The sequence below is a fragment of the Urtica dioica genome, chromosome 2 (genome assembly GCF_054948205.1).
Source record: "Urtica dioica subsp. dioica isolate 48M chromosome 2, U.dioica_male_clone48M_v1_H2, whole genome shotgun sequence".
Classification (NCBI taxonomy): Eukaryota; Viridiplantae; Streptophyta; class Magnoliopsida; order Rosales; family Urticaceae; genus Urtica; species Urtica dioica.
In genome coordinates this window covers 32,917,166-32,929,925 of record NC_142757.1, presented here as the reverse complement: position 1 = coordinate 32,929,925, position 12,760 = coordinate 32,917,166, and the positions used below count along the sequence as shown (strand labels likewise).

General features: G+C 34.1%; 2 protein-coding genes and 1 pseudogene across 4 annotated transcripts; 2 read left to right on the top strand and 1 right to left on the bottom strand.

Moving 5' to 3' along the window:
• Positions 1 to 1,354: 1,354 nt before the first annotated feature.
• Positions 1,355 to 3,349, top strand: LOC149404439 (GDSL esterase/lipase CPRD49-like). Its single transcript, XM_089604217.1, has 6 exons — positions 1,355 to 1,814; positions 1,947 to 2,024; positions 2,289 to 2,429; positions 2,533 to 2,609; positions 2,685 to 2,840; positions 3,001 to 3,349. The coding sequence occupies exons 1-6, from the start codon at positions 1,704 to 1,706 to the stop codon at positions 3,221 to 3,223; spliced, it is 786 nt and encodes a 261-aa protein (XP_089460343.1). The 5' UTR covers positions 1,355 to 1,703; the 3' UTR covers positions 3,224 to 3,349.
• Positions 3,350 to 3,802: 453 nt separating this feature from the next.
• Positions 3,803 to 8,758, bottom strand: LOC149404438 (LIMR family protein At5g01460-like; annotated as a pseudogene). Its single transcript, XR_016294175.1, has 15 exons — positions 8,532 to 8,758; positions 8,321 to 8,419; positions 7,944 to 8,017; positions 6,863 to 6,975; positions 6,597 to 6,707; positions 6,266 to 6,364; positions 6,015 to 6,137; positions 5,704 to 5,766; positions 5,555 to 5,619; positions 5,272 to 5,381; positions 5,080 to 5,194; positions 4,894 to 4,959; positions 4,449 to 4,559; positions 4,281 to 4,347; positions 3,803 to 4,198 (listed from the first exon to the last, which is right to left on the bottom strand). The product of XR_016294175.1 is annotated as an LIMR family protein At5g01460-like (transcript).
• Positions 8,332 to 12,416, top strand: LOC149404437 (GDSL esterase/lipase CPRD49-like). Of its 2 annotated transcripts, none has more exons than XM_089603276.1 (6): positions 8,332 to 8,623; positions 11,045 to 11,122; positions 11,395 to 11,535; positions 11,636 to 11,712; positions 11,786 to 11,944; positions 12,096 to 12,416. In XM_089603276.1, the coding sequence occupies exons 1-6, from the start codon at positions 8,513 to 8,515 to the stop codon at positions 12,322 to 12,324; spliced, it is 795 nt and encodes a 264-aa protein (XP_089459402.1). In that variant the 5' UTR covers positions 8,332 to 8,512; the 3' UTR covers positions 12,325 to 12,416. The 2 variants fall into 2 exon arrangements, with proteins under 2 accessions (XP_089459402.1, XP_089459408.1); XM_089603282.1 differs by having other exon boundaries at positions 8,333 to 8,623; positions 11,789 to 11,944.
• The last annotated feature ends 344 nt before the right edge of the window (positions 12,417 to 12,760 follow it).

The following is a 12,760-nucleotide window of genomic DNA, read 5'->3' as shown; positions in this document are numbered from 1 at the left end:
CATCTAATTAGATAAACATATATTGATTTATTATATTTTTAAATATTTACAAGTTAACGGGTCGGATCACATGTAATTGGGTACGGGATGATTATTCTGTTACCTGTATTCGGACCCGTTAAAATCTTAACGGATATTACCCATTTACAAAAAAAAAAGATATTACTCGATGCGATAAAATCGGATAACGGGCAAAAACGCAGATAACGTGCCAAATTATCATCCTAAAAATGGTACTTAAAAATTAAGACAGAATCGCACTCGGGAGTTTTTTTTATAGGTTATGATGACGTAAATATAATACTGAGTGTCATGCGAAAAGAAGTAATAATAAAATAGAAGTAATAATAAAAATACATAAAGGTTACCACTTAATTACTGTCAACTTTACTGTAATAAAAATATAAAAATAATCCATAGTTTATTAAATAATGCTCTAAAAAAAAGCGTATGAATGTGTCCCTTTCTTCTATTAGTTGGGGATTAGGTGGGCAGGTCATCAGCTATTAACTTTTTCCGATTGAGGATAATCGGACACATAAAAAAAGACTTGTTTTTAACATATTAATACATCTTATCGGAAACACTTGGCCATAATAAGCTAGCGGTAATAATACTGAGAACTAATGGCTACGATATGAAATACTACGAATTTATGGCTACGATAATCACACTTTATGTATAGAAGGAAATGCGTGTGGACACTTTGTCATAATAAGCTTACATTTTTAGCGGTAAATATACTAAGAATGAAAGGATGTGGTGTCGATATGAAATATACTAAGAATATAGCTACGATATAATATCACACTTTACTATATATAGAAGAAAATGCGCGTGTGTGTGTCGATTTGTATCCACTCATTGATATTATTGTATCGGCAGCATTACTATTTTATCTTCATACTGTACGCGGATCTTTTACAAGAAAGGGTAAAATATTGTAACAATATTTCTAAATAAAATAATTAGAAAATAGAATGAAGAAAAGCACATGCAACAAAGCAACTTTAAAATAGCTACACGCACAGCTAAATGTCACGGCCCAATAAAGTTGGCTGGGCCGCGTGATCAGGCTGACCCAATGGAGCCCTCATTTTCCATGGAGGTTTTGACCCAAGACACATTTGGGCCCAAGAAACTGCAAGGCCCAAAGAGAATTTCGCCCAACCCACCTTCTAGAAGGTCTCTCAAGACTCAAGAACCATCTAGAATGTGTCTAGGTTCAATGTATCTCATAGGGAACATGCTAGAAATGGGCATTTTTGTACTTTTCCCTTAGGATTCTAGAGCATTCTTTACTTATAAATAGAGAGGTCATTTCATTTCGTGGATCATCAGAAATCATCCCAACATTCTTTGTATTCGAGGCATAATACAAATTTCTCACTTACAAACACTTTCGTTTCCGTTTTCCGACCATCATTCCCTTTCTTCGCCTAGCTTTCCAGGCCGACTTAACCCGTCCAACGTGGTTTAGTCAAACAAACTAAGCCCATGACACAGCTCTTTAAATAATTGCGACAACTCCTATCAAATGACGTCGGTGCCTCCTTGGATTGTATTACCTGACAGCTTTAGATTCTCTCACATCAATACCTAGAGAGAGATAGTACCTTATATTATAGATAGAGAGAAAAAAGAGATAAAAGTCTCTGACAAAAGAGGGGATCGAGAAGACAGTTAGTTTGCTGTGAAGAGAGATGGTGGGACCAGAGAGACCTCAGATTGCGCTGTTTGGCTCTTCAATCGTACAACTCAGTTTCGGTCATGGAGGTTGGGGATCTATCCTTGCAGATTTGTACGCTCGTAAGGTATATATGCATATACATACATGAATAATTCATTGTAAACAGCGCTGTTTATGATATTGAATTTAACTCGATCGTTTTCGCTTTCATTAATAATGCAATAATTGAATAAGTTTGCTCTACTTGTTGACATAGGCCGACATAGTGCTGCGAGGATACTCTGGTTGGAATTCAAGGCGTGCTCTTCAAGTTCTCGAGAAAGTTTTCCCTAAGGTACGGCATTTTAAAAACCTAATATAAATATAGAAAGAGTACCGCTACCTGTTAGTGCGCTGATGTTAGCGCACTCACAGGTGTGTGACCCATTTTTTGGGTGGGACCCACTTGTTGTGAGAGCATCAGCGCTGTCAACGTGTTGCTATTATCATTTTAGATATAGAAAATCATTATATTATTTGATACAATAGTATTACTGCACCTAAATCATTACATAAAAATGAGTGATTTTTTAATATTTTATTTATTAAAAAAAAATAGGATGCTACAATTCAGCCTTCCTTGGTGATTGTCTACTTTGGAGGTAACGATTCGGTGCAGCCTCATCCATCTGGTCTTGGCCAACATGTACCACTACCTGAATATGTTGAGAACATGAAGAAAATTGCTATTTATCTTAAGGTAATCAAATAAATAAAAATAATGTCAATCTATTTGTGCTTTTTTTGAATCAGAAGACTATTATATCATCTATTAATGTTTTGTTTTTCATTCTTCTTTTCAGGATCTTTCTAAAGACACTCGAATTCTAATTCTCTCGGCTCCTCCTATCAACGAGGAACTAATCGCACAGTTTTATAGGTAGTTACTTATCGTTGTAGTTTTGTCACTTTTTATGCTTTAATTCCTAATGATCTCATTTACCCTAAAAAGCAGCAAGGCTGAACACGTGATAATTCCTACTCGATCGAACGAATTGTGTCGAGAATATTCCGATGCTTGCTTAGAGATGTGCAATGAGATGGGAATCAAGGCAATCGATCTTTGGACTTCAATCCAAAAAGTAAAAAATTGGCGTAGCGCTTGCTTTGTGTGAGTACTAGACAACCAATGATATAAACGTCGTAATTTTAATTATAGTACCAATGAAAAATAATAATAATAATAATAAACTCAAGAAATGATGATATGATTTTATTAAAAATTGATTTCAAAGCTTGTGTCGCGCTTAATGCTTTCGTGAATTTAACAGAGATGGAATACATTTTACATTGGAGGCAAGCAAAGTGGTTGCGAAGGAGATAATAAAAGCTGTGAAAGAGGCGGATTGGGAACCAAACTTGCACTATGATTCATTGCCTACTGAATTCGGAGAAGATTCTCCTTATGATCTGGTTGCCATTGATGGCACCAGCACTTGGAACGTAAGCAAGGGACATGGACTCTTGTATTGGGGTATCAGAATTGACGACTAGGACTTGTAATCAAATCGAAATTCTTGAATTTAATTCACAAATAAGCCCTTTGATGTTGCATATTTATTATTATTATTATTATTTCATTGTTGTTTTTGCTTTCCCTCGGTGTGATTGTGATTGGTATCCATCTTTTATTTGGAGGGTATGAGTGTTTACCGTTAAACTAGTCCCTCTTAAAAAAAACAAAAAACAAAAAAACTAGCCCCTCTTATGAACGAAGGACGTTGTGTGCACTATAAAGCAACTAATCTCATTACGAAATTTTAAAAGCGCTCAACCATTTAACTAAATAAGTCATTAGAGATTGACGTGTAAGGAGTTATATTTTCCAGCGTTTTGCTACAAACATGAGCTATCCTTCCATCACCGTCGAAGGAAGAATAGCTCATGATTGTGTGTAAATGTTGGGTCTTCTGTGTACACAAATTGCTATTCTGTTTTTCTGAAGATGAAACTGAGGTGTAAAATTTAGCTTACAGAAAAAAAAAAAAAAAAAAAAAAAAAAAAAAAAAAAGGGAAAGAAGGAACTCGCACAATTCTAAAATTAGAACTCAAATTTCTGTTTTTAAAAAAAAAAAAAAATTACAATGATCATACATCAAAATGCTCAAACTATGATACTTGTTATATATTACAGGGAAATTTCAAAAAAGGGGAAGAAAAATATGAGATGACAAAAGAGGACCAATCAAACAACAGAAATTAATAGATACAAGAGGAATTATAAAACAATGGCATCTAAATGCCATTCCCACAGCCCTTTACTCAATTCTAAACCAATTACTGATCCGGCCGCTCCACATCCTTAAACAAAGAGCAAAACTAGGCGTCGCATCTGAAAAAATAAATCACTCCAAATGTATGTTAAACCTGAAAATTCAGATGGCATATGGGCTGGTGCTTGCTCTTCGAGGAATATATAGTTCAAGAAGAAAGTTGAAATCTTCCGCTAGGCTTTTTTCTTCTCCAACCCTGCATTCGATATGATCAACAATGTCACTAGACTTGAACAAACCCTAATCTGCAATAACTGCCAAAATAAAAATATGCTTACAAATGCAGCATAATACACAAAGGTCAATCCCGCAAGAACAATAAAGGCAATCTGAAACACATTGTACCTGTAAAGAAACAAAAACGAAATTAACCATAGTCAATTTTTTTTCTTGTTATTATTAGTCAATCAGAATCAAGGACGGAGAACTAAAATATTTAAACTTACTTGTATAGATATTTAATTCCACGAAGAGATTGTAAAGTGTGACCAAATATTTCCTGTGCTGCAGTTGCTCGAGCATAGTAAGCAAACGCTGTAGAACAGAACTGGATCACACTGAGAGAGAGAGAGAGAGAGAGAGAGAGAGAGAGAGAGACGGTTATAATCATAACAGAAGGAATAATAACTGTTAAATAGAACCCTCAACTGCTGAGAGTGCTTCCATAAACTTGGTATGTAATATGCAATTCAAGTGAAGACTCCTTTAGCATGGCATTTCAGAAGATACAATCATCATTTCCCGTGTAGATATGGAAAATAATAACTGACGGAGCTCGATTGTTATTTTCTACTTAACAGTACTAAATAAGAGTCCCTCAATATTTAACGATGTATTACATAAAGGATGCCAACACGATCTGATACATATGAAAATAGACAAAACGCTAACCTGATGGAGCATAGGAGAATAAGGCCAACATTGAATAAAAATGAGTTCATAAGGGTAGCTCCCCATCTGGAAAGATACATGGGCAAGAATGTGAGAAAAAAAAAAATTAGCTGTATTCTTTTTATACTTTTCTAGGGAACAGAAATCTTAAATTAAAGGGATGTTTGAGTAAAAATATGTTCTTACTTCATGGGATGGATTGTAATGAAAACTAATCTTAGCCAAAGCATCATCGCTCCAGCAATGACAGCCAAAAGCAGGTAGAAACAAAAGAAAGCGAAAGCCACAGTTCCCAAAAGACCTGGCATAAAAATAAATTACGTGTAAGAAATGAACTCACCGAACAGATAAGATACATCACTTATTGCTGTGGATTACCTCAAATATCGTCCAGCTTGATGAAAACCTCATTTAGGAAGGAGGAAAGAGGAGGGTCAATCAACAAGTATATGACAATATGAGCCACCCAAGCAATAGAAACGATTAACCTGAAATCACAAATCAAATTCTTGGATTTAAGCAAACAAACAGGAAATATTATCCAATCCTTCGAAGAATTACAGGAATTAAAACAAAACGTCGGTCAGCAAATATAGATGCTGAAGTTGAATCCACATGTTTTCAGAAGTATAATCAAAGAAGAAACAGTATCGGTACTCACCCCAAAATCCCCAATACAAGTTTTGCCAAATAACCAAGAACTGTCAAAGCCCAAGAGGTCTCCGCCTGAGTTCAGTCAATTAACAGAAAAGGAACATGAGAAACTACTAGTAAGCATGCAAAACAATCATTTTTTTTTCAATAGATTACCTTCTCTCCTTGTGGGTACATCTCTTCAAGAAGCTTCACATCTTCTTCCGATTGAAGCAATTCCTGTCAAAATAAGCAAGTGTGATATGAGTAATCCTAGAGATCATATATAGGAAAGTATTTGGCATTTCATATATTGCAGTGAGAAACTTTCTGCCTTCAGCTATGAATATGATATTGCATCTGTACTAGTTTTCAGAAACACTTGAGCTACAGAATTCACATACTTCGTGTAATCCAAGTTCACCAAAGAACAAAGCCAACTGCCACTGTCAAAATTGAAACCAATACATGAATAACTAGTAAAATACCTTTTCAAGAGCTTTTACATTTTTCCGCCATTTTTTACCCTTGGAGTTACTTCTATCTTCTTGATGGAGCACATCAGCTGCTTTCTTTAATTCTTTTGCCTTCTTACCAAGTTCTGTTGCTTCCTGTGTTTATTAAAACCAAATGTTAGCGAGTAATGGAAGCATGAGGTAACTATAGGCTATTTTCAGACAGTTCTAGAATAGCCGTGTCCCTGGAAGAATGTTTTGCGAATCAATCGGAGCCAATGTACCTTGATGTACTGTGAACGAGTGATAACAGCCTTTGGCCGCCGAATAAAGGAGAATATGAGTCCAAGCGGTAGACAGGCAATACCAACACCTCCAAATATCTGTTTAGTGTAGAAAAGGTGTGAATGAGAAATTCCTTGCAAGACAATGCTTCATTAAAATATAATATGGGAGAGCTTTTGCTCCACAACATCAGAATAAGTAATGCCACACCTTGAGGACCACAACAAACATTCTCGACATTATATATGTTTCATGTTTCCTACTTGAACTTAAATACTAACTTTTAACAGAAATTTTATTAAACATGATGACAGTCGGGAATGAACTTACCGAGAAAAGCACAGATCCAACAATGGTTGCAAGGGCAACAATATATTCAGGAAATGTTGTACGCTGGGTCCACGTTTTTTCTGACGAAGCAGAGGCAGTATATGCAGAACACTTTTATAAGAAGGAAAGAGAGAGGAACCAATGAGGAAAGAAAATGAACATATTTAATTAATTAAAAAAACTTGAAAGATATAATAAACGAGCATGTACATATAATATACACAAGTAAAAATTGAATTATAAGATGCTCTAATCTGATATCAAACCTGGCGTGCGCCATTTGTACAAGGTTGACCACTAGTGTACTGCCATTGACTAGGAAAAGGTGCTACAGTGGAAGATAAGTGCCTAACTGTGAAATCCACCTCTCCAATAAGCCCTAAAAAAAAAGAAGCAAAACAAAAAAAATACCAGATATAATGAAGATATACAAGCAAATAACCAATAAATAATAGCATCATTACACAAATAAATAATTAACATAGATACAAGAAACTAATGAAGACATAACATAACAAAAGAAATAATAAATTAAAGAAATAACATCAAGACTATATCGTGATAACATGTAAAATGCAAGGGAGGTGGGAGAGAGAAAATAACACAGTACGGTGTTTGGTAGAAGAGAAATGATACATGTAACACCTTCCAACACTTAGTCCAAGCGAGTTCTCACATCCAAAGCAAGATTAAATTACGCATTTTAACGATTCGGAAGTTAAACGAAAACATACATGGATTTCATCAAATTCTATTTTTTGGGTCAAATTGGAAGGTTAAAGAAAAAAAACACAAAGCTCATCAACATCTAATTACTTGTCAGTCAGCAACATGCCATACGATTTACATACAACAGAACAAAATCTACCTACACCTTGGTTCTCTGAGAGAGAGGAAAAAAAATCACAGATTTGTAAAGCGAAGTGAGATATCAACAACACCATCAATACCTGAGTTTCCTAAACTTTATCTTTAAGTACTAAATACAATCTTATTCTAGTTTCATCAGCTCAGTCTGGCTTCAATAAAATGGGAAAGCCTTTGTAAATTAAGCTTAATTTCAAACTTCCAACAATTCTAAATGAGAGCTGAGCTCCACAAGCTTAATTTCAAACTACATTACTCTTTCAAAAAGTAACTAGCTCGATAACATCAATAACCTAAAGAACGAACCACATACTTCAATTTTGGTAAGGCTACCAAATATTAGGAAACCCTAATACAATTTGCCATCAACAAAGACTTAAGTTTCAAACGCAAACTTAGAAATGGGAATGGATGCCCACAATAATTAATTTTGTTTTGTTTCAAAAACACCAACTAAGACAAATCATCAAACATGCTAACCGCATAAGATTCCTAGCACAATCGCTGTCGCTACCACCCAAATCAGCGCGCTTTTAATCCTCTTCCCAACAGTCCTGGAAAAAAATAAGCTTACATTTTTAGCGGTAAATATACTAAGAATGAATGGCTGTGATGTCGATATGAAATATACTAAGAATATAGCTACGATATAATATCACACTTTTGTGTGTGTCGATTTGTATCCACTCATTGGTATTATTGTATCGGCATCATTACTATTTTTTACATTCATACTGTACGCGGATGCTTTACAAGAAAGCGTAAAATATTGTAACAATATTTCTAAATAAAATAATTAGAAAATAGAATGAAGACAAGCACATGCAACAAAGCAACTTTAAAATAGCTACACGCACAGCTCTTTAAATTGCGACATCTCCTATCAAAGGACGTCGTGCCTCCTGTATTATCTGACAGCTTTAGATTCTCTCCCATCAAGACCTAGAGAGAGATACCTTATATTATAGATAGAGAGAAAAAAAGTGAGAAAAGTCTGTGACAAAAGAGGGGATCAAGAAGACAGACAGTTAGTTTTGTTGTGAAGAGAGATGGTGGGACCAAAGAGACCTCAGATTGTGCTGTTTGGCTCTTCAATCGTACAACTCAGTTTCAGTAATGGAGGTTGGGGATCTATCCTTGCGGATTTGTACGCTCGTAAGGTATATATGCATATACATACATGAATAATTCACATACATGAATAATTCATTGTAAACAGCGCTGTTTATGATATTGGATTTAACTCGATCGTTTTCGCTTTCATTAATATTGCAATAATTGAATAAGTTTGCTCTACTGTTTGGTTTTATCTTTCTCTTTAGATTCTTTTCTCTAAAGGTTTCTAATTGCTATTGCTAATTACATTAAAAAGGAAGGAAAAAAAAACTATAAAGACCATGCTTATTTGGAGCTTTTCTTTAAAATAATGAATACATGAGTGTCGATTATTTGTGTTATGCTATATATTTCAAAAGCAACCTAAGACGGACAATGATTTCTCACACTTTTTATTTTGCTAATTAGTATTTTACTTTTAGTGTATATTCTTCACCCCGCTCGATCATTATTGAATTCTATAATTCTCAAATAACTTGTATTTTCACATTCAATATATGTACAGAAATGCTTAGGAATGGCAACGGGTAAGGCTGAGTACACCTATTCCGTTATCCGTAGCTGCTATAATTTTTTATCCGTTATTCGGACTTGTTTATCCGAGTTTTGAGATGGGTCGGGTAACGGGGATACCCGCCGAGTAAGCAGATTAAAAATATTGGACCCGTTATCCGGTTTAAAAAAAAAGTAGCAGGTCGGGTAAAACCGCTTACCTGTTTACAAAATAAAATTCATCAACAATATAAAGTTTAAAAATAATAAAATTTAGGTGAAAAATATCAAAGTGCTACTATAACATAAACATAAAAAACATTAAAATTCAAAATAAATAAATAAATTAATAAGTTTTCATTGCAAATTAAGTTATCTTCATTGCAACACAATCGCACTGAAAAAAATTGTTTCTTAACAAAATATATCATCTAATTAGGTAAACATATAATGATTTATTTTATTTAGAAATATTTAAAAGTTAACGGGTCGGATCCCAGGTAATCGGGTACGGGATGATTATTCCGTTATCCGTACTCAGACCTATTAAAATCTTAACGGGTATTACCATTTATAAAAAAAAAAGATATTACCCGATCCGATAAAATCGGATAACGGACCAAACGTATATAACATGTCAAATTGTCATCTCTAAAACTACTATTTAAAAATATTATTAGAAAGAATCGCACTCAGAAGTTTTTTATAGTTTATGATGACGTAAATATAATACTGAATGTCACGCGAAAAGAAGTAATAATAAAATAGAAGTACCAATAAAATACATAGTTTATTAAATAATGCTCTAAAAAAAAGCGTATGAATGTGTCTCTTTCTTTTATTAGTTGAGGATTAGGTGGGCAGGTCATCAACTATTAACTTTTTCCGATTGAGGATAATCGAACACATAATAAAAAATAAAAAAAAAAAAAAAAAAAAAAAAAACTTGTTTTTAACATATTAATATAGCTTATCGGAAACACTTGGCCAAGCTAACATTTTTTAGCGGTAATAATACTAAGAATTAATGGCTAAGATATGAAATACATATGGCTACGATTATCACACTTTATGTACGGAAGGAAATACGTGTGGACACTTGGTCATATGAGCTTTACATTTTTAGCGATAAATATACTGAGAACGGATGGCTGTGAGTATCCACTCATTGGTATTATTGTATCGGCAGCATTATTCAATGTCGGGTTCTATTACTTTATTATTTTTTTGGTATTTTTTATGTGTGGCATTACTTTCTTTGGGTATTGTTCTTAACTTTCCTGAGAGAGCTGTAATATAGGCCCAGGTGCTATGTGTAAACAAAGTTGAGTGACTGGAGTCATTGGAATAAGCTATTATATACCATTTATAGCTTTTAGACCCATGTGAGATAAAAAAATAAATAAATAAATAAATAAAAAGTGCATGGTAGTGTTGACATAAACGTGCATCAAATTTTCATCACCAAAATTGTGTTTTTCAAGTTATAAATAACTATGTTTTTTTTTTTTATGTTATTAGAGTTTTTAAAATTTTTGTTTATAGATTTTTATTGGACTCTATTTAACATATTATATATTGTTTACAGTTACATTTATACACAAAATGCTCTTGTGTAATATAGATTAAAAACGAAAAATTACTCCATTTGCCACCAATTTCATAACATTTTCCCACTTTCCACCAAAACACTAATTTTTTCCAAAATGCCACCATCTATGTCAACATCTATTTTTTCTCTTCACTATAAGATGTCAACATTGTTGACATAGATGTCAACAATGTTGACATCTCGGTGGCATTTTGGGACAAATTAGTGTTTTGGTTGAAAATGAGAAAATGTTATGAAATTGGTGACAAATGGGACAATTACTCCACTATTTTAGAAATGTTGTACTTCTAAAACGTTAAAATGCTCTTATGTAATTTCTCCAACAAAGTATTAGATGATTTTGAATTGCTTGTTGACATAGGCCGACATAGTGCTACGAGGATACTCTGGTTGGAATTCAAGGCGTGCTCTTCAAGTTCTCGAGAAAGTTTTCCCTAAGGTACGGCATTTTAAAAACCGAATATAAATATAGAAAGAGTATTGCTACCTGTTAGTGCGCTGGTATCAGCGCACTCACAGGTGTGTGACCCATTTTTCGGGTGAGATCCACTTGTTGTGAGAGCATCAGCGCTGTCAACGCGTAGCGCGTTGCTATTATAATTTTAGATATACAAAATCATTATATTATTTGATACAATAGTATTACTGCACCTAAATCATTACATAAAAATGAGTGATTTTTTAATAATTTATTTATTTAAAAAAAATTAGGATGCTACAATTCAGCCTTCCTTGGTGATTGTCTACTTTGGAGGTAACGATTCGGTGCAGCCTCATCCATCTGGCCTTGGCCAACATGTACCACTACCTGAATATGTTGAGAACATGAAGAAAATTGCTATTTATCTTAAGGTAATCAAATAAATAAAAATAATGTCAATCTATTTGTGCTTTTTTGAATCATAAGACTATTAGATCATCTATTAATGTTTTGATTTTCATTTTTTTTCAGGATCTTTCTAAAAACACTCGAATTCTAATTCTCTCGGCTCCTCCTATCAACGAGGAACTAATCGCACAGTCTTATAGGTAGTTACTTATCATTGTAGTTTTGTCAATTTTTTATGCTTTAATTCCTAATGATCTCATTTACCCTAAAAAGCAGCAAGGATGAACACGTGATAATTCCTACTCGAACGAACGAATTGTGTCGAGAATATTCCGATGCTTGCTTAGAGATGTGCAATGAGATGGGAATCAAGGCAGTCGATCTTTGGACTGCAATCCAGAAAGTGAAAAATTGGCGTAGCGCTTGCTTTTTGTGAGTACTAGTCTACCAATGATATAAACGTCGTCATTTTAATTATAGTACCAATGAAAAATAATAATAAACTCAATAAATGATTATATGATTTTATTAAAAATCGATTTCAAAGCTTGTGTCGCGCTTAATGCTTTCGTGAATTTTACAGAGATGGAATACATTTTACGTCGGAGGCAAGCAAAGTGGTTGCGAAGGAGATAATAAAAGCTGTGAAAGAGGCGGATTGGGAACCGAGCTTGCACTATGATTCATTGCCTACTGAATTCGGAGAAGATTCTCCTTATGATCCGGTTGCCATTGATGGCACCAGCACTTGGAACGTAAGCAAGGGAAATTTTGACGGACTCTTGTATTGGGGTATCAGAATTGACGACTAGGAGTTGTAATCAAATCAAAATTCTTGAATTTAATTCACAAATAAGCCCTTTGATGTTGCGTATTTATTATTATTATTATTATCATTGTTGTCTTTGCTTTCCCTCGGTGTGATTGTGATTGGTACCGCTAAACTAGTCCCTCTAAAAAAAACAAAAAACAAAAAAACTAGCCCCTCTTATGAACGTAGGACGTTGTGTGCACTATAAAGCAACTAATCTTCTTATGAAATTTTAAAAGCGCTCAACCATTTAACTAAGTAAGTTATTAGAGATTGACGTGTAAGAAATTATATTTGCGAGCGTTTTGCTACAAACATGAGCCATCCGTCTATCACCGTCGAAGGAAGGATTGTTCATGTTGGTGTGTAAATGTTGGGTCTTCTGTGTACACAAATTGTTACTCTTTCTTTCTGAAATTGTAATTGAGGTGTATAGT

Excerpts from the sequence above, each read along its gene's own strand:
- LOC149404439 (XM_089604217.1), top strand. The coding sequence starts at position 1,704 with ATGGTGGGACCAGAGAGACCTCAGATTGCGCTGTTTGGCTCTTCAATC. Across the intron at positions 2,025-2,288 it reads TCGAGAAAGTTTTCCCTAAG|GATGCTACAATTCAGCCTTC; the intron begins GTACGGCATTTT and ends AAAAAAAAATAG. Across the intron at positions 2,430-2,532 it reads AAATTGCTATTTATCTTAAG|GATCTTTCTAAAGACACTCG; the intron begins GTAATCAAATAA and ends TCTTCTTTTCAG.
- LOC149404437 (XM_089603276.1), top strand. The coding sequence starts at position 8,513 with ATGGTGGGACCAAAGAGACCTCAGATTGTGCTGTTTGGCTCTTCAATC. Across the intron at positions 11,123-11,394 it reads TCGAGAAAGTTTTCCCTAAG|GATGCTACAATTCAGCCTTC; the intron begins GTACGGCATTTT and ends AAAAAAAATTAG. Across the intron at positions 11,536-11,635 it reads AAATTGCTATTTATCTTAAG|GATCTTTCTAAAAACACTCG; the intron begins GTAATCAAATAA and ends ATTTTTTTTCAG.